This window comes from Salvelinus sp. IW2-2015, linkage group LG17, assembly GCF_002910315.2.
Source record: "Salvelinus sp. IW2-2015 linkage group LG17, ASM291031v2, whole genome shotgun sequence".
In the NCBI taxonomy this organism is placed as follows: domain Eukaryota; kingdom Metazoa; phylum Chordata; class Actinopteri; order Salmoniformes; family Salmonidae; genus Salvelinus; species Salvelinus sp. IW2-2015.
The window spans coordinates 14,987,989-15,008,245 of NC_036857.1; the positions used below are offsets into that span (position 1 = coordinate 14,987,989).

The 20,257-nt window shown below is 46.0% G+C and overlaps 2 protein-coding genes across 2 annotated transcripts; one reads left to right on the top strand and one right to left on the bottom strand.

Annotated features, from left to right (window-relative positions):
* The first annotated feature begins 4,909 nt into the window (after window positions 1-4,909).
* LOC111976895 (taste receptor type 1 member 1-like) lies at window positions 4,910-10,651 on the top strand. Its single transcript, XM_024006044.2, has 6 exons — window positions 4,910-5,091; window positions 5,257-5,560; window positions 5,868-6,623; window positions 6,801-7,022; window positions 7,183-7,306; window positions 8,168-10,651. Exons 1-6 carry the CDS (start codon window positions 4,910-4,912, stop codon window positions 9,091-9,093), a joined length of 2,514 nt encoding a protein of 837 aa, XP_023861812.1. The 3' UTR covers window positions 9,094-10,651.
* Window positions 10,652-16,122: 5,471 nt separating this feature from the next.
* LOC111976850 (transcription factor HES-5-like) lies at window positions 16,123-17,400 on the bottom strand. The gene is made up of 2 exons (XM_024006001.2): window positions 17,277-17,400; window positions 16,123-17,123 (listed from the first exon to the last, which is right to left on the bottom strand). The coding sequence occupies exons 1-2, from the start codon at window positions 17,340-17,342 to the stop codon at window positions 16,689-16,691; spliced, it is 501 nt and encodes a 166-aa protein (XP_023861769.1). The 5' UTR covers window positions 17,343-17,400; the 3' UTR covers window positions 16,123-16,688.
* Window positions 17,401-20,257: the final 2,857 nt, after the last annotated feature.

Sequence of the window (20,257 nt, forward strand, 5' to 3'; positions counted from 1 at the left end):
TCCCCACTGTATATATATATATATATATATATATTAGGAGAACAAGTATTTGATACACTGCCGATTTTGCAGGTTTTCCTACTTACAAAGCAAAAATCCAGAAAATCACATTGTATGATTTTTAAGTAATTAATTTGCATCTTCCCTATTATTCTACAAAGTAGAAAATAGTAAAAATATAGAAAAACGCTGGAATGGGGAGGTGTGTCCAAACCTACCCACATCCTGGTTCTCTCTCTCCACCTGCCCATTACTCTCGGGGTGGAAACCCGAGGTCAGGCTGACTGAGACCCCCAGACGCTCCATAAACKCCCTCCAAACTCGGGACGTGAACTGGGGACCCCGATCAGAAACGATGTCCTCGGGCACCCCGTAGTGCCTGGAAGACGTGGGTAAACAGGGCCTCCGCAGTCTGTAGGGCCGTAGAGAGCCCGGCCAACGGGAGGAGACGGCAGGACTTAGAAAACCAATCCACAACGACCAGGATTGTAGTGTTCCCCTGAGACGGGGGAAGGTCGGTGAGAAAATCCACCGACAGATGAGACCACGGCCGTTGTGGAACGGGGAGGGGCTGTAACTTACCTCTAGGCAGGTGTCTAGGAGCCTTACTCTGAGCGCACACCGAACAGGAGGAAACATAAAACCTCACGTCCTTAGCTAAGGTCGGCCACCAGTACCTCCCCCTAAGACCCCACACTGTCCTCTTAATACCTGGATGACCCGAAGAGGGTAGCTTAAGGGCCCACCGAATCAATTGGTCACGAACACCAAGCGGCACGTACTGAAGACCCGATGGACACTGTGGGGGCGCAGGTTCCAACCGTAACGCCCGCTCGATGTCCGCGTCCACCTCCCATACCACCAGTGCCACCAGACACGAAGCTGGAAGGATGGGAGTAGGGTCGATGGACCACTCCTCGGTGTCATAGAGACGGGACAGCGCATCAGCCTTAGTGTTAAGGGAATCTGGTCTATAGGAGATGGTGAACCTAAATCTGGTGAAAAACATGGCCCACCTTGCCTGACGAGGATTCAGTCTCCTCGCTGCCCGGATATACTCCAGATCACGGTAGTCAGTCCAGATGAGGAAAGAGTGCTTGGCCCCCTCAAGCCAGTGTCTCCACACCTTCAGAGCCTTTACCACAGCTAACAACTCCCGGTCCCCCACGTCATAGTTTCGCTCCGCCGGACCGAGCCTCTTCGAAAAGAAAGCGCAGGGGCGGAGCTTCGGTGGCGTGCCTGAGCGCTGTGATAGCACGGCTCCAACCCCAGCCTCGGACGCGTCCACCTCCACTATGAACGCCAAAGAGGGGTCCGTATGAGCCAACACGGGAGCGTCGGTAAACGGCGCCTTCAGACGACTAAAAGCTCTGTTCGCCTCCGCGGACCACCGTAACCGCTCCGGCCCCCCCTTCAGCAGTGAGGTAATGGGAGCAGCCACCTGGCCAAAACCCAGGATAAACCTCCGGTAGTAATTGGCAAACCCTAAAAACCGCTGCACCTCCTTTACCGTGGTCGGAGTCGGCCAATTACGTACGGCTGTAACGCGGTCACACTCCATCACCACCCCAGAGGTGGAAATGCGATAACCCAGGAAGGAAACGGCTTGTTTGGAGACCACACATTTCTCAGCCTTGACGTACAGGTCATGCTCCAGCAGTCACCCAAGTACCTTTCGCACCAGAGACACATGCGCGGCGCGCGTGGCGGAATAGATCAGGATATCATCGATATACACCACCACACCCTGCCCGTGCAGGTCCCTGAGAATCTCGTCTACGAAGGACTGAAAGACGGCTGGAGCATTCTTCAACCCATACGGCATGACGAGGTACTCATAATGGCCAGATGTGGTAMTAAACGCGGTCTTCCACTCATCCCCCTCCCGGATACTCCACTCACCAATTCTTATGAATGGGCAGAGTGTTTTAATTGAACATATAAGAATTAAATTCCTTTAACAGTAATATACACAACATCTGACATATTTTATTAAAGTAAAGACATTTGAATAAATGATGGTTAAGTGATGAGCAGTAATGGGAAGTCACTATCATCATGGAACTTGTATTAATTGTTTATGCTGTATTGTTACAGCGTTCAACCCAAATAATGGAAACCGAAATCAAAAACCGTGGTTTTTTATCGAACCCAAACCGAACCAACTTCAAAAAGCAAGGGTGCAACTTTCACTGGGGGCAGGAGTGTTTTTTATAACCATGCGGATGTAACGGATGTGAAATGGCTAGCTAGTTAGCGGRTACGCGCTAATAGCATTTCAATCGGTTACGTCACTTGCTCTGAGACCTGAAGTAGGGTTTCCCCTTGCTCTGCAAGGGCCGTGGCCTTTGTGGAGCGATGGGTAACGATGCTTCTTGGGCGACCGTTGTTGATGTGTGCAGAGGGTCCCTGGTTCGCGCCCATGTCTGGGTGAGGGGACAACGTAAAGTTATACTGTTACATTGATGCTGTTGACCCGGATCACTGGTTGCTGCGGAAAAGGAGGAGGTTGAAAGGGGGGTGAGTGTAACGGATGTGAAATGGCTAGCTAGTTAGCGGGTACGCGCTAATAGCATTTCAATCGGTTACGTCACTTGCTCTGAGACCTGAAGTAGGGTTTCCCCTTGCTCTGCAAGGGCCGCGGCTTTTGTGGAGCGATGGGTAACGATGCTTTGTGGGTGACCGTTGTTGATGTGTGCAGAGGGTCCCTGGTTCGCGCCCGTGTCGGGGCGAGGGGACGGTTTAAAGTTATACTGTGACACGGACGCCTCTGAACAGTCGGGATGGCTGTTTGGAGTGTTTATCTGACCGGATAAAAAGAATAATACTAAAAAATATTATGTCCCCCCCATTTCTAAAACCAAAGTTGCGCCCCTATCAAAAAGCACTAATCTCTCAGCACTAAAAACCACAGATGAATTTTTTGCCCCTCCCGTGGCTAGAAACCTATATCTAGGCAAATGTTCTCAGTGCAACTATGTTGATGGACATGGAAATACTTTATTTTTGCCAAGCTTGTACAATGTTTTTACTTTACATGGCATTTGCATTTGTAATAATGAGGTTAACAAAATGTCTAATATTGCTGTCAAAACAAAGGGAAACTGTGGTCTTCTTTTGAGTTTGCAGATCCTGCAGTGTGTGAGTATGAGGCAAATAGGCTGTCAGTGGTTAAAGGTGTGTTTACACATGGGGCACAATCTGGGCCTCAAATGTCACTGTGGTTTTGGTAATGGATAGAGAATGGAAATTCAGCCCAACAGTGTTAGCAGCAATAACAACTTAGRGAAGGTTTCTATATCGATTGTCCACCAAATGGAGCAGAAAATACGTTGGAAAGATTTTAGTACCCTGATGTGCTCTTGTTAGAAAATGTGTTTTCCCCTCAACATATTCTAATCGGGATTCCCCTTCGCCCCTCCCTCAAAAATCAAGACAAAACAGATAAGAGAGAAAAAAATTAACCAGCTCTGATTTACATTGCTTTGACTGAAAGGTTAGCCACAATCTGACATTTGCATTGATTTTAAGTTTGTGGTGTCTCTCTTAAAGTAAAAAAATTAAATTAAATAAAAAAGTWACACAAGAAAGTTACATAACAATAACAAGGCTAGATACAGGGGCTTCCGGTACCAAGTCAATGTGCAGGGGTTCAGGTTAGTCGAGGTAATTTGTAGAGTGACTGTGCATAGATAATAAACAGCAAGTAGCATGGGGGATCAATGTAAGTAGTCTGGTTGGCCATTTGATTAATTGTTCAGCAGTCTTATGGCTTGGGGGTAGAAGCTGTTTAGGAGCCTTTTGATCCTAGACTCTGCACTCCGGTACCACTTGCCTTGCGGTAGCAGAGAGAACAGTCTGTGACTTGGGTGACTGGAGTCGTTGACAATTTTTGGGTCCTTCCTCTGACACTGCCTAGTATATAGGTCCTGGATGGCAGGAAGCTTGGCCCCAGTGATGTACTGGTTGGCCATTTGATTAATTGTTCAGCAGTCTTATGGCTTGGGGGTAGAAGCTGTTTAGGAGCCTTTTGATCCTAGACTCTGCACTCCGGTACCACTTGCCTTGCGGTAGCAGAGAGAACAGTCTGTGACTTGGGTGACTGGAGTCGTTGACAATTTTTGGGTCCTTCCTCTGACACTGCCTAGTATATAGGTCCTGGATGGCAGGAAGCTTGGCCCCAGTGATGTACTGGGCCGTTCGCACTACCCTCTGTAGCGCCTTACAGTCAGATCCCGACCAGTTGCCATACCAGGCAGTGATGCAATCGGTAAGGATGCTCTCGATGGTGCAGGTGTAGAACTTTTTGAGGATCTGGGGACCCATGCCAAATCTTTCCAGTCTCCTGAGGGGGAAAATGTGTTGTCGTGCGCTCTTCACAACTGTCTTGGTGTGTTTGGACCATGATAGTTYGTTGGTGATGTGGACACCAAGGAACTAAACTCTCGATCCGCTCCATTTCAGCCCCGTCGATGTTAATGGGGGCCTGTACGGCCCTCCTTTTCCTGTAGTACACGATCAGCTCCTTTGTCTTGCTCACATTGAGGGAGAGGTTGTTGTCCTGGCACCACACTGCCATGTCTCTGACCTCCTCCCTATAGGCTGTCTCATCGTTGTCGTGATCAGGCCTACCAGTGATCACAAAAGAGTGATCAAATTAAGATTCTACTCCTRTACATTCATGCAGTTCATTTCAATATATAGCTAACTCTACTCTACAAAAAAACTATCTCAAAATGCAAATGTTCCTTACTTCATCACTGGGAAAGATGCAAAACCATCCACATTCCCCTCCCTCCCTCTCTCCATTCCACCTTCTTTCCACTCCACCCATCCATCCATTATAATATAAAAATAGGTAGAATGCCCATATTTCCAGTTCAGGGCTGTGGTTTGTTGAGGTTGAGGTATGGATGTGTGTGGTGGTGTGTGTGTCGTCCTGGGCTGGTTGGTACTGATCCTGGCTGGCCATCAGCTGACTGAGGGAACCGGTCTGCAGCTTCCAGGAGACTACTCCATCTATGGTCTCTTTCCCCTACACAAGTTGGCCCCCTCGAGCTCCAACCTACCAGACCTGGGAGCCTGTAAAGAGTAAGTACAATAGCAAAGATCTCACAAGAGGACATCTTTTGTTAATCTATTTCCCTGGCATTTTAGTTAACTTTAGAGAATCAGGGAATTATTGGGACTTGAATCAAACACTTTCTTTATATTATAGATTCATTTTGATTCTGCTTGCAATTCTCTCCTATTCAGAGGCAAATTTAATAAACATGGCTATCATTTGATACAAGCCATGAGATTCGCTTTGGAGGAGATCAACAACGGTACCAAAAACCAGCATCTTCTCCCAGGGGTATCACTGGGTTACCAGGCGTATGACACCTGCAATCAACCAGCCAGTGTGTTGGCCACTCTGGCCATGCTGGCCCAACAGTACCAGAGAACTTTATGGAACAACACAGGTGGTGACCAGAGGGCAGTGGCAGTGATCGGGCCTGATAGTAGCAGTTACACCTTCACACCTGCTGCAGTGCTGGGCTCTTATCTAGTGCCACAGGTACAGTGTATGGTCACCAGTAAAACGAATGCTAATATCTATTATCTCTAGGCTAAGAATGGAATACAGTTGTGACCATTTGTTTTAGTCTTATTTTGCTCTTCCTTTTGATCTTACTTGTTTTTTCAAACCTATTTATATATGTAAATATTTATTCTTCTTGCCTCCTATACTTTATACTTTGTCCTCCTCCTCTTCTTCTTCCTCCTCTTATTTATCCTCCCCCTCCTCCTCCCCCTCCCCATCCTCCTCCTCCCTCTCCTCTTCCTCCTCCTCCTCCTCCTCTTATCTGTGATATTTTTACTAGATCTCCTATGAAGCCTCCAATGAGATGCTGAGTAACAAGCTCCTCTACCCAGCCTTCTTCCGCACCATCCCCAGTGACAAGAACCAGGTGGACGCCATGGTCCAGCTGCTGGTGCGTTTTAACTGGACCTGGATCGTTCTACTGGGCAGCGATGACTCCTACGGCCTCCAGGGCATAGAGAGTCTCTCCCTTCAGGCTGCTCACTTCGACATCTGCATCGCCTACCAAGGGGTCATCCCCGAACTCACCTCCGCCAACAACCAGACCATGAGGAACATAGTCAAGAACATTGTGAAGACCAAGGTCAACACTATTGTCGTGTTCTCCAGCAAGACCAAAGTCAGTCAGTTCTTCCCGTTTGTCATAGAGCAGGGTGTAACTGGTAAGGTGTGGATAGGGACAGAGGACTGGTCAGTCACCACTCTAGTGTCGGGGATACCAGGTATTCACACCATTGGGACTGTACTAGGCATCTCCATCAAATACACAGCAATAACTGGGTTTGAGGAGTTCGAAAGCCATGCTGTTCCAAAGTTACTTAGTGGCACCTCCAATGGCACGATGGACCTGAGTGTTGAATGTTTGCAAAATACGGACCTCTCCAGCGTGGCACCAGAAATCTTCTCTTTGGGGGACTATGATATCAAATCCTCTTATAATGTTTACAAGGCTGTATATGCTGTGGCACATGCACTGCATCAAGCACTTGGTTGTGGCTTGGGTAAATGCCAAAAGTCTGAAGTGCTACCTTGGCAGGTTAGTGTTTTCAAAATGGTGGTACTGTAGTCAAAAAGCCTGCTCTAAAGAATGCGAAGTCCACTATACACTTGATTGCCATGTACTATTGGAAATCAACAGTAAATCATGTTTACTATCACAGGTATGTTACAGTCATGTTTAGTGCATGTTCATTGTCTTCTGTCTATCCCTCAGCTTCTGCCACTGTTAAAGCAGGTGAGATTCTCTGTTGGGAACTCCTCTATTTACTTTAATGAGAACGGAGACCCGCCCACAGGATATGACATCGTGACCTGGATTTGGAGGGGAACAGAGTGGTCTCTCCGTGAGGTGGGCTCTTATACTGCAGACCCCAATGACCTCACAGTGGACCCTGCTCAAATTGAATGGGGTAGTGACGACGGATACACAGGAAAAGTAAAGGCTCAGAATTACAGCATTTGCACAGTAGTATTATAATCATACCCATTGTCAGATGAAATTGCAGAATAGTTTTTGGGTACTATAGAAATAGAAAGAGAAAACCCTGGTTATAGGTGGACGAGGAACGTCGGTGTGTGTTTCTGGGTGTGTCTAGGAGGTGCCTCCGTCGATATGCTCCCCAGAATGCCCTAAAGGACACAGGAAGCTGCAGACGGGACAACACAAGTGCTGCTTCGACTGCCTGGCCTGTGCTGCTCACAACTTCCTCAACAAGACTGGTGAGATTACAGATTACACCAACCAGTTGTCGTGTATGCCCATCCATTGTCCAAGCCCTGTCTGTTAAAGAACATTCCATTTGTACTGTTTGAAAGTGTCCAGCGGGTGGCATATGTTGCCCTTCCATAAACTGTCTCCTATAGCAGGTGGTAGCACTAGTTTTCAAGTTTCAAGTTTTAATGTCACATGCACACAAGTACAGTAAAATGGCTTTCTTGCTAGCTCTAACCCCAACAATGCACTAATCAATAACAATGTAATACAAAAAATAACAAGGTACAACTAAAACACACAATATATAAAAATAAGAAACAAGAAGAACACAATAAAGTAAGTAARCATACTATATACAGGGTCAGTTCTAATACCATATTTACAATGTGCAGGGATACTGGATCGATAGAGGTAGATATGTATAGGGGTAAGGCGACGAGGCATCAGGATATATGATAAACAGGGTAGCAGCAGCATATATGATGATTGTATGTGAGTGTGTGTAGAGTCAGTATGTATGTGCATATTATGTGTGTGAGCAAATTATGGAGTGAGTGTTTATATGTGTGTTGGAGTATCAGTGTGTGTAGTGTGTAGGGCCCTTTGAGTGTGCATAGAGAATCAAATACAAAGGTCAACTCAGACAGTTTGTGTAGCCATTTTGTTAGCTATTTAGCAGTCTACTCGAATAACACATGATGGGAATACGATCTCTGATGGTGTTGTAATCACTGCTATCCATTCAATTATGGGGATGATTTTAATCTCAATTAATGAATGTAGCTAAACCCCTTAATCTTTGGAAACTTGGTACTATAAATATTGAACTGACCCCAGCATTGATGTTATGGTATGTCACTCTTTAGGATTCACCCGGTGCCAGATGTGTGAGCTTTACCAGTGGTCCCCGGCGGAGAGCGAGGTGTGTCTTGATCGGGCGGTCCTAGTGCTGGCCTGGGGCGGTCCCCTGTCTATCGCCCTGCTACTCTTCCTGGCTCTGACCTTGCTCATGACCCTGGGGACAGGGGTCATCTTCCTCCTCAACCTGGGCACCCCTGTGGTCAAGTCGGCCGGCGGGCACACCTGCCTGGTGATGCTTCTGGCCCTAACCGTTGCAGCTGCCAGTGCCCTGTGCCACTTTGGCCTCCCGTCTCAGACTGACTGCCTTCTCAAGCAGCCTCTCTTCGTCTTCAGCTTCACCGTGTGTCTGGCTTGTGTCACCGTCCGTTCCTTCCAGGTAGTGTGCATCTTTAAGCTGTCCTCCAAGCTTCCCCGGGCCTATGATACCTGGACTAAGAACCACGGGCCTGAAGTCACCGTCCTCGTTGTTTCCATGACAGTTTTGTTGATCTCTGTTCTCCGTGTTACTCTAAACCCCCCGTACCCCTCCCAGGACGTGGAGTTCTACTCCGACAGCATCGTCACGGAGTGTAGTAACACCCTCTCTTTTTGGGCCATGATAGAGCTAGCCTACGTCTCTCTGCTCAGCATGCTCTGCTTCTCCTTCAGTTACATGGGCAAAGACCTGCCAGCCAACTACAATGAGGCCAAGTGTATCACCTTTAGTCTCATGATATACATGATCTCCTGGATCAGCTTCTTCACCATCTATTTTGTCAGCAGGGGGGAATTTGCCATGGCCATGCATGTGCTGGCCATAGTGTCCAGTGTGCTCGGTATACTCGGTGGCTACTTCATGCCCAAGGTCTACATCATGGTGCTGAGGCCCCAAATGAACACAACGGCCCATTTCCAAAACTGTATTCAGATTTATACCATGCACAAAGACTGAAAGATATGTTTTCATCATAGATTTGCGTTTTGCATTTCTGGATACTTATTCCCAATCCATTGTATGGCTTTAAAAATGACATAGTAAATGTTGCTCTGCTCTTAGCTAGTAGAAAATACATGTTGCCCTTGCACATTTAAGTGTATGTATAACTTTCTCTAACATGGTTGTAATGTAGTCATGATAGCTTTTTAAAGCACTTATTTTTAAGTGTGTGTTTTTACTGGGGGGAATTGAGAAAACCAAAGCTAACCTTCTTTAGCTGCAGCTGGTGTTGTGGTCTTTCTTCAGTGTCTGTGTGTGATATGTCTGGTCTCCAAAATGTGGAAAAAGTTAAGGGGTCTGAATACTTTCCGAAGGCACTGTATGGGCAGGCCATAGAGAGGTGCCTTGCCTTCTGTTGGTGTGAGTGCCCGTCTGTTTGTGTGCCCTCTCACTTGGTCACTGCGGTGGCAGGATTCAGGAGCTGGTACAGATGATTTAAACCCATACAGATGCCAACAGATGTAGTATCTTAATGTGAGCCCATTTGCTACAGCAGAAAAATAATCCTGCAGCAATAGGAAATGTGAATTATTATGTGGATTATAATTAATGGACATTTTTGTATGGGTTGATACATTTTTCCTTAGGGCAAATCAAGTTTGACATTTTTAAATGTAAATGACAAACTTTAGAAGCATTTWAAAAAATAAAATACAGTACACATTTGCATTCTCTGATGTGCAGGAACATTCAGCAACAAATTGAGATCCTACATCGGTATAAGCCTTTGATTTGAAACCAGCTATCCCAAATATCCATACACATGTCCCATAGTGCTCTGTTTTAAACATAGAGAATGAAAGAGGCTCTAGTGGCTGAAAGACCGTATTAGCATGGGCAGTGCCATTGAGGGCTTCCACCATTTTAATGTAGTCAACTGGGTGGGAGTTACTTCATTGGCTGATCCCTCTTGGTGACCCTGTTGGAGTCATGTCCAATGGGTCATCAGGAGGGATCAGCCAATCGTGAAGAAGAAAATTGAYTAAGCCTCAATGGTGCTGCCACAGATGCTATAATTGCGAATATACAAAGATCTATCTATCTTTATGGTTTTAAATCCAAATGTGTGAGTCACTATGTACATTACATAAAGCGTAAATCAGAAGCGCAGAAGCTAGGACACGATGGTCCGGCGTCCCATTGTGACATAGCTAGACCCCCATCCACAGGGGACGCACAGACCGAACGCACAACTAACCACAATTCCCAACCAATGCGTCTCTTGGTACTCATCCTCTAATCATTTGAATCTGTTGACAGTTGGAGAAATTGCTTTTGCTGCATTGAGAATTCGAAAGTATAAAACTCAACGGTCCAATATTCTAGAACACTGCTGTGGTTACGTGTACAAGTTTGGTACTCTGATACTTTTTGCTTTAATCAATTAATATACTTTTCTTTGTATAGCGCTTTTTACTATTTGAAATAAAGAAATAACCAAATAAAATAACTATTTGAAATAAAGAAATAACCTTGTTTTCCTTCTTTGTATTTCCTTAAAGGGCAATTCCACCACTTTTCAACGTCATACTCATTATCTCCAGCACCATATCAGTGTATACATACAGTACCAGTCAAAAGTTTGGACACACCTACTCATTCAAGGGTTTTTCTTTTTCCACAATAAAATGTAGAAATGTGCTATTTTCACATTTGTAGACATTGATATGGCTTTGGAGAGAATTAATATGATTTTGAAAAGTGGTAGAGTTGCCCTTTAATGTGTTAACGAGTCTTTTCCATAACGCAAAACGTCCATACTTAACCCAAGCCTCTTAGGGGGAAACTATTGCTACAGTTATATGTGAATTTTCCAGAATTTGTTCATCAAAATGACAAGACATTTCGTGGAAGGGGATCATATGAACTGGTTAGAATATAATTGATGGACAGCAAGATCCACTACAATTTGCTCAAAAATATCAATCCTGGTCAAAAGACTCAAATTATTATATATTTAAAAATGATTGTCGTTTTAAAACCAAAGTTAACCCTCTTTAGATGCAGCTGGTTTGGTGGTCTTTCTTCAGTGTCTGTGTGGCATATGTCTGGCCTCTCTTTAGAAAAATAGAAAGTRTTAATACAGTGCCTTCGGAAAGTATTCAGACCCATTTATTTTTTCCACATTTTGTTACGTTACAGCCTTATTCAAAAATGTATTAAATCATTTTTTTCCTAATCAATCTRCACACAATATCCCATAATGACAAAGCAAAAACAGTTTTTTTAGAAATAAAAAACTGAAGTATCACATTTACATAAGTAGTCAGACCGTTTACTCAGTACTTTGTTGAAGCACCTTTGGCAGTGATTACAGCCTCGAGTCTTCTTGGGTATGACACTACTTGGCACACCTGTATTTGGGGAGTTTCTCCCATTCTTCTCTGCAGATCCTCTCAAGCTTTGTCAGGTTGGATGGGGATTGCTGCTGCACAGCTATTTTCAGGGCTTTCCAGGGATGTTCGATCGGGTTCAAGACCGGGCTCTGGTTGGGCCACTCAAGGATATTCAGAGACTTGTCCCGAAGCCACTCTTGCGTTGTCTTGGCTGTGTGCTTAGGGTCGTTGTCCTGTTGGAAGGTGAACCTTCACCCCAGTCTGAGCTCCTGAGCACTCTGGAGCAGGTTTTCATTAAAGATCTCTCTGTACTTTGCTCTGTTCATCTTTGCCTCTATCCTGACTAGTCTCCCAGTGCCTGCTACTGAAAAACATCCCCACAGCATGTTGCCACCACCATGCTTCACCGTAGGGATGGTGCCAGGTTTCCTCCAGACGTGACACCTGGCATTCAGGCCAAATAGTTCAATCTTGGTTTCATCAGACCAGAGAATCTTGGTGCCTTTTGGCAAACTCCAAGAGGGATGTCATGTGCCTTTTAYTGAGTGGTTTCGGTCTGGTCACGCTACCATAAAGACCTGATTGGTGGAGTGCTGCAGAGATGGTTGTCCTTCTGGAAGGTTCTCCCATCTCCACAGGGGAACTCTAGAGCTCTGTCAGAGTGACCATTGGGTTCTTGGTCACCTCCCTGACCAAGACCCTTCTCCCCGGATTGCTCAGTTTGGCTGGGCGGCCAGCTCTAGGAAGAGTCTTGGTGGTGTCAAACCTCTTCCATTTAAGAATGATGGAGGCCACTGTGTTCTTGGCACCCTTCCCAAGATCTGTGCCTCGACACAAGCCTGTCTCGGAGCTCTACGGACAATTTCTTCGACCTCATGGCTTGGTTTTTGCTCTGACATGCACTGTCAACTGTGGAACCTTATATAGACAGATGTGTGCCTTTCCAAATCATGTCCAATCAATTGAATTTACCACAGGTGGCCTCCAATCAAGTTGTAGAAACATCTCAAGGATGATCAATGGAAACAGGATGCACCTGAGCTCAATTTCGAGTCTCACAGCAAAGGTTCTGAATACTTATGTAAATAAGGTATTTCTCTTTTTTATCTGTTATACATTTGCAAACATTTCWAAAAACATGTTTTTGCTTACAATACAACATGTATTGTGTGTAAATTGCTGAGATTTTTTATTTATTTAATACATTTTAGAATAAGGCTGTAACATAACAAAATGTGGAAAAAGTCAAGGGGTCTAAATACTTTCTGAAGGCACTGTATGGGCAGGCCATAGAGAGGTGCCTTGCCTTCTGTTGGTGTGAGTGCCCGTCTGTCTGTGTGCCCTCTCACTGGGTATCTGCGGTGGCAGGATTCAGGAGCTCAATGGGACTGTCACGTTCCTGACCTGTTTTCTGTTAGTTTTGTATGTGTTAGTTGGTCAGGACGTGAGTTTGGGTGGGCAGTCTATGTTTTCTGTTTCTATGTTGGTTAATGGGTACCTAATATGGTTCTCAATTAGAGGCAGGTGGTTTTCATCTCCTCTGATTGAGAATCATATTAAGGTAGGTGGTGTCACATTGTTTGTTTGTGGGTGGTTGTCTCCTGTGTCTGTGTCTTTATGTTGACCCATACGGGACTGTTTCGTTCGTTCGTCGTTTGTGTAGTCAATTCCTGTTCGTTCGTTCTGCGTTACATGTAAGTCCTTACGTTCAGGTTCGTCTACTCCGTTTGTTGTTTTTGTTTAGTTTTAAGTGAAGTTCGTTTTTCGTCTTTACTTTAATAAATATAATGTCAAAGCACCAGTCTGCATTTTGGTTCGATCCCTGCTCCTCCTCTTCGTTATGAAGAGGAGGAGGAACGCCGTTACAGAACCACCCACCAATCCAGAACCAAGCAGCGTAATTTCGAGCAGTGGGACATGGGAGGATGTGTGTAAATGGAAAAGGTTGCTACACATGGGAGGAGATCCGAGCTGGGAAGAGATCGCCTTCCATGGGAACAGCTGGAGGAGATTAGGAGAGCGGAGGCAACCGGAAGAGGAACCGCAATTATGAAGGTACGCGGCTAGCAAGGAAGCCGAGAAGAAATCCAAAAATCTTGGGGGGGGCTAAGAGGTAGTGGGCCGGCTAAGAGGTAGTGGGCCAAGGGCAGGTAGAGAGACCTGCGCCCACTTCCCAGGCTAACCGTGGAGAGCGGAGTACGGCAGACACCGTGTTACGCGAGTAGAGCGCACGGTGTCTCCGTACGTGTGGCATAGCCCGGTGCGGGTTATTCCACCTCCCCGCACTGGTAGGGCTAGATTGGGCATTGAGCCAGGTGTCATGAGGCCGGCTCAACGCGTCTGGTTCCAGTGCGTCTTCTCGGGCCGGCATTCATGGCACCAGCCTTACGCATGGTGTCCCGGTTCGCCTACATAGCCCGGTGCGGGTTATTCCACCTCCCGCACTGGTCGGGCGACGGGAGCATTCAACCAGGTAAGGTTGGGCAGGCTCAATGCTCAAGAGGCCAGTACGCCTGCACGGTCGGTATTTCCGGCGCCACTTCCCGCCCCAGCCTAGTACCAACAGTGCCTACACTACGCACCAGGCTTCCAGTGCGTTTCCAGAGCCCTGTTCTCTCCACGCACTATCCCTGTGGTGTGTGTCCAGTTCGGTGCCTCCCAGTTCCGGCACCACGCACTAAGCCACCTGTGCGTCTCCAGAGCCCTGTACACACTGTTCCTTCTCCCCGTACTCGTCCTAGGTGCGTGCCCTCAGCCCGGTGCCACCAGTGCCGGTACCTACGCATCAGGCAAATAGTACGCTTTGAAGAGTCCATGTGCCCTGTCCCTGCTCCCCGCATAGCATGAAGGTGCGCTGTCCTTAGCCCGGTGCCTCCAGTTGCCGCACCACGCACCAGGTCTACAGTGCGCCTTATCCGGCCAGAGCCATCCGTCTCCCCAGCGCCATCTGAGCCATCCGTCTTCCCAGCGCCATCTGAGCCATCCGTTCTCCCCAGCGCCATCTGAGCCATCCGTCTGCCCCGAGCCATTAGAGCCGCCCGTCTGCTCCGAGCCGTCAGAGCCGATAGTCAGTCAGGAGCCGCTAGAGCCATTCGTCAGACAGGATCTGCGAGCGCACCAGACAGATGCCAGAGCCGCCAACCAGACAGGATCTGCCAGAGCGCCAACCAGACAGGATCTCCAGAGCCGCCAACCAGACAGGATCTGCCAGAGCCGCCAACCAGACAGGATCTTGCCAGAGCCGCAACCAGACAGGATCTGCCCAGAGCCGCCAACCAGACAGGATCTGCCAGAGCCGCCAGTGAGCCATGAGCGTCCAGAACCGCGGAGCCATGAGCTCCAGAACCGCCAGCAAGCCTGAGCGCTCCAGAGCGTCAGCCAGCAATGACGTCCAGAGCCTCAGCCTGCATGAGCGTCCAGAGCCGTCAGCCTGCCATGAGCGTCCAGAGCCGTCAGCCTGCCGATGAGCGTCCAGAGCCGTCAGCCTGCCATGAGCGTCCAGAGACGTCCGCTGTCTCTATGAGCGTCCAGAGCCGTCAGTCAGCCATGAGCTGCCCCTCAGCCCGACGCTGCTAGTAATCCAGAACTGCCCCTCAGTCCAGAGCTGTCTCTCTGTCCGGAGCTGCCTTCAGTCCGGAGTTGCCCCTCTATCCTGAGCTACCTCTCTTCCTGAGCTACCTCTCTATCCTGAGCTACCTCTCTACCTGAGCTACCTCTCTGTCCCGACCTACCTCGCTGTCCTGAGCTACTTCCTTCTCTGCCCCGAGCGTTTCCTTATCTTGGTGTTGTCTACTTATTATAGGTGGTGGAATAAGAGGGTGGTCATTCTAAGGGGAGACGTAAGCTGGGATTGACTATGGTGGGTGGGACCTCGCCCAGAGCTGAGCCACCACCGTGGTCAGATGCCCACCCAGACCTCCCCTAGACTTTGTGCTGGTGCGCCCGGAGTTCGCACCTTTGAGGGGGGGGGGTTATGTCACGTTCCTGACCTGTTTTTCTGTTAGTTTTGTATGTGTTAGTTGGTCAGGACGTGAGTTTGGGTGGGCAGTCTATGTTTTCTGTTTCTATGTTGGTTAATGGGTACTAATATTGGTTCTCAATTAGAGGCAGGTGGTTTTCATCTCCTCTGATTGAGAATCATATTAAGGTAGGTGTGTCACATTGTTTGTTTGTGGGTGGTGTTGTCTCCTGTGTCTGTGTCTATGTTGCACCATACGGGATGTTTCGTTCGTTCGTTTTGTGTAGTAATTTTCCTGTTCGTTCGTTCTGCGTTACATGTAAGTCCTTACGTTCAGGTTCGTCACCTCTGTTTGTTGTTTTTGTTTAGTTTTAAGTGAAGTTCGTGTTTTCGTCTTTACTTTAATAAATATAATGTCAAATCACAAGTCTGCATTTTGGTTCGATCCCTGCTCCTCCTCTTCGTATGAAGAGGAGGAGGAACGCCGTTACAGGGACAGCTGATTTAAACCCATACAGATGCCTATAAAGGGAAACTATTGCAAAATGTATATGTGGATTTTCCTGAATTTGTTAATCAAATGTGAGAAGGCATTTCATGGAGGAGGATCATATGAACTGGTTAGAACAGAATTGGTGAACTGCAAGATCCACTACAATTTGGTCAAAAAGAACAATCCTGGACAAAAGATAGGTTGTTATTATARGTTTATTGTCATACACGTAGTTTTAAGAGCTTCTTTAATGCAATATAAACTATCAGAACAATAGCAACAGTGCTATTACAAAGTATACCAACACACTAGTCCCTTTATAAAAGATACATCCATCCAAACATAACATATTAATAATAAAAGAGAAATATCCTCAAATAATTGCTGGTGAAAATACAGTAGCCTATTGTAGTTACTGTTACGTCTAGCATAACACATGAACTCCACTGGAGTAAGCAATAATTTCACCATAAATTCAAATTTCACAATAAAATATAACTCAATAATGACCTAAATTCTTCAATACAAACAAAAAAACGAATGTGATAAAACAAGTAGGAGAAATAACAATCTTCACAAAAAAGTGACAACCCTCACTTCAAATATGCCATAAATCAAATGTGCCACACATATATGGCCATCAATGTGATGAGACAATAAGAGCTTAGTAAACCCACAACGGTGGAGGTGGTTGGAAATGCATATTTCCTACATAGTGAGGGACATACAGTCCAGTGTTTCCCAGTGATTCCAGTAACTCTCTCTACCAGGGCCTCCAGACTGGACCTTTAACTCCTTTGTCCTGGAGCGTGTGACGGAAGATGGAGGAAACTGGGGAGGTGGAGCGGCCCATCGGGCTGCTGCAGGATCTCTGGGCCTGGGAGGAGAGCTGCTGTTGGAGCCCCTGAAGAGGTCCAGCGGAGGTGGTGGTGGTGTCTCTCTTGGGGCTTCCAGACAGAAACTGCAGAGACTCCCTCCAGCACTGTGAGTAACCCTTGCTGTAGTCCCTCTGAGATGGAGCCGGCTGCGGCTGCTGCTGCTGCCTCAGGAATCTCACGGTCATCTCCAGGATGTCAGCTTTCTCCAGCTTGGTATTGGGGTCCTCTTTGTGGAACTCCTTCTCCAGGATGAGCTTGAGCTGCTCTATGCAGCCGTTAATGCGATCTCGACGCATCTTCTCCACGATGGGTTTCCTTATCTGAGGAGGCAGAGAAGAACATTTGATTAGTCGACAGTTCTAATATATGACACCAAGAAATTCAGTCAAATACTACAAAAAGCCACAATATACATGAATATACACATTTTATACTGTATATACACACATACATTGATTGAACCTAATACATACCTTAATGTCTTTTTCTGCGAACTTCAGATGGTGGAAAGAGGAGAAGTTAGTTAAGCAGGGAGCCATGTCCACGTGAGAGTGACAGGTCTGTTGGCTACTTTTTCTGGGCTGCAGAGTGTGGTCTGGGCCCTCTGAGGGATCTCTCCCCCTTTATATAGCAAGGGATTAGCATGACAAAGCCATGTGGCCCACGCCCAGCTGGGGTTCCCACACTACTGAGACCACAGGGCTGCCCATCGCAACAATAGGAGAAACATCAATAACTTGATGGGTAACGGGGTAGTAGAGGCAATACAGGGATGTTTCSCAAGATAAGCAGCAACTATTGATTAATAATACATTAATACATTAAACATGTAATTAAGATTCCAACATAATGACAGGTAAAAACAAGTGAAATGGAGACACATTTTTGAAGGGAATAGCCCTCTTCAAAGAGACTAATTTAGACCATAAAGAAAATATCTAAATTAGACCATGAAGAAAATATCTAAGTAGTTTCAGTTCATTAAATGTTCTAGTTGACGTCCTGAGAACCCTTTCATCTAACACAATCAAGCCAGTATAGAATTCACAAATAAAATTAATCTTTAGAGTTTTCTTTCTCCAAGCAATATTCATTATAATTAACCAAAAATGAGTTGAATTGTTGCATAGTTTCGACAAAAGACATAAAATCCAGATACAATTCATTTTATTTAAGCAGCCAATTGTGCAATAGAGTGTTTACAACACTTTTTTAAAGTTAGTGGTATAATAACCAGTAGGCTATTATTGTTATGAAATGATACTAATGCTAAATTATGCTAATGCTAAATTATGCTAATGTCTGATACAGAAGACAATCACATAGACACAGGCTGTTGCTGTGTTGGAATGTGGGGATCACACACACTTATGTATACTTCAGATTTTTCTCACACATCCAGAGGTATGCAGAGGGAGGAGGTTGTGTGCCCACACACACACCACACTGTCCTCACACTCACCCCTCGCACACACTCCGTCCAGACAAGCAGTCTCCCCACTGACAGACAGTTGAGTCATTGAACCATTGTGTTATCTGTTGTCTGTATATCTGTTCTCATTGGCTGTTGAGTGTGGGAAAGCTCAAGACAACTCATGCCCACGCGTGGATTTATTGCACCCAGGAAAGGTTAATTCAAGAATGCATTGTCTCACAGCAACAGTTTATTTTTCCAATTGAAAGTAGCCCTATGACTGAAGAGTTATTATATCTCCTGGAGGTAAATATTATGGCATTGAATACAAAGAAGAGGCACTACAGTGTAACGCTGTAACTAATAAGATAAATGGATACTTTCCCAAGAAAAATCCCAGAACTTCTAGCTATGATCTTTGATGGACTATGTGCTGCTGGGCCAGGGTGGGGAGACTGGGGACAATGCCACAGTCACTGGCACTCTGCCATGGTTGTGGTTCAGGCAGCGCAAAGGTCACAGATGTGTGGCCTGGCCTGTGGGTGCTGTGAGGAGAACTCTCTCCTCCTAGTTTCCCACCAGTCACCAGCACTGGGGTAGATGAGCTACAAAAGCCAGGCCGCTCCCCCAATGCCCCATTGGGAATGTTAATTGATCCTTTGTCACATGACAAACAGAAACCCTATGTCACAGACCATCTGGAAAAAATCTAGTTAATGGTGCCTTGCACATCGACAAAGAGCTACACGATCGCCCTGTCTTTTTCTTCCACTTTGGCCTGGATGAACATTGAACGTTTTCCATGAAGGCAGTTAGAGCTACTCATAAAGGGGAATTTGTCAACTTCATCTATACAAAAATTATTTACCTGTTAGCTAGACATTCCCTTTCGGGCTATCCGTGAATTGACCACATTGACAGTGTGGTGACGAGACAGTTTGACTAGCCTTTGTCCGTGGCTCTTTAAGTGTGTGTGAACAGTGACCCACCCACAGACTCAATTCCTGCCATACACTCTGGACTGCCAGGCCTGTGGAGGAGTAAGGCAGGTTCCCATCAGCCCTCTGCCTTTGGGAGTGTGCTAGCCCCTGTTTCCCACACTCTCTGTCCATTCACTGGCCTCAATAAGGGGACAATAGAAGTGTGTCTTGTTACACATCACATTAGCCACGGTGTTTGATCTCTGGTTGGAGGGAGAGAGGGGGCCATAGCCACCGCCAGACCATCTGCAGGACTAACCCTGAGAAACTTCAGCCATGCCTATGGGGGAGGGGAGGGGAGGGGGGGGTGGAATACATGTGACTCAGCTAGTCATGGCCTAGACTGACGACCATGATTAGTTGATTATTTGTATCTGGTGTGTTAGCAAAGAGGTTGGAACAAAAACTTGACAAAAATAGTTAAAATATTCAAGTTTAAGGTCATCAAAGTTTACTCTTCTTAAGAACTATATAAATGTTCAAGTTGGTGATTCACTTTTTGCCACTACTCTGCACTAAATTTACTGCTAAAGATCAGGACATACTATATATCATACGATATTAATCACATCCCTTAATCCGTAGTGTGATTATTTGGTGTGACCGAACCAGTTAAAAAGAATAGGTTATGTTCTATGTGAGTGAAGTATGGACATATATAGTAGATAGGATATACATTTAGACAGGTGTCCTCAGTAATGTGGTGTTCTTGATGGGAGCCCTTCATAGTTATGGGCATGCATTCCTCTGCAAAAAGTCATTATTTTAGGCACAGATTTTGTCCAACCACAAATCAACAATAGGTTTCAAGGTTTGGGTTTGTCAACCAGGAACCAATATTGATCTGACATCTCTGGGCAGTAGGATAGGTGCTCCTCACAATCTAGATTTAGGTTTGTGAATATAGTCAATCAGTATACTTACTAGATAGTATACTGTCGTCTTTATAAATTTGTGGATTAAAAAGTTAGCCATACTACTGATGTCATCAGAATGGATGTGGGTGGTGAACTTTGTGCAGATATGAGTTGATACAAAAGAGAAAATAGAACCAAAAATG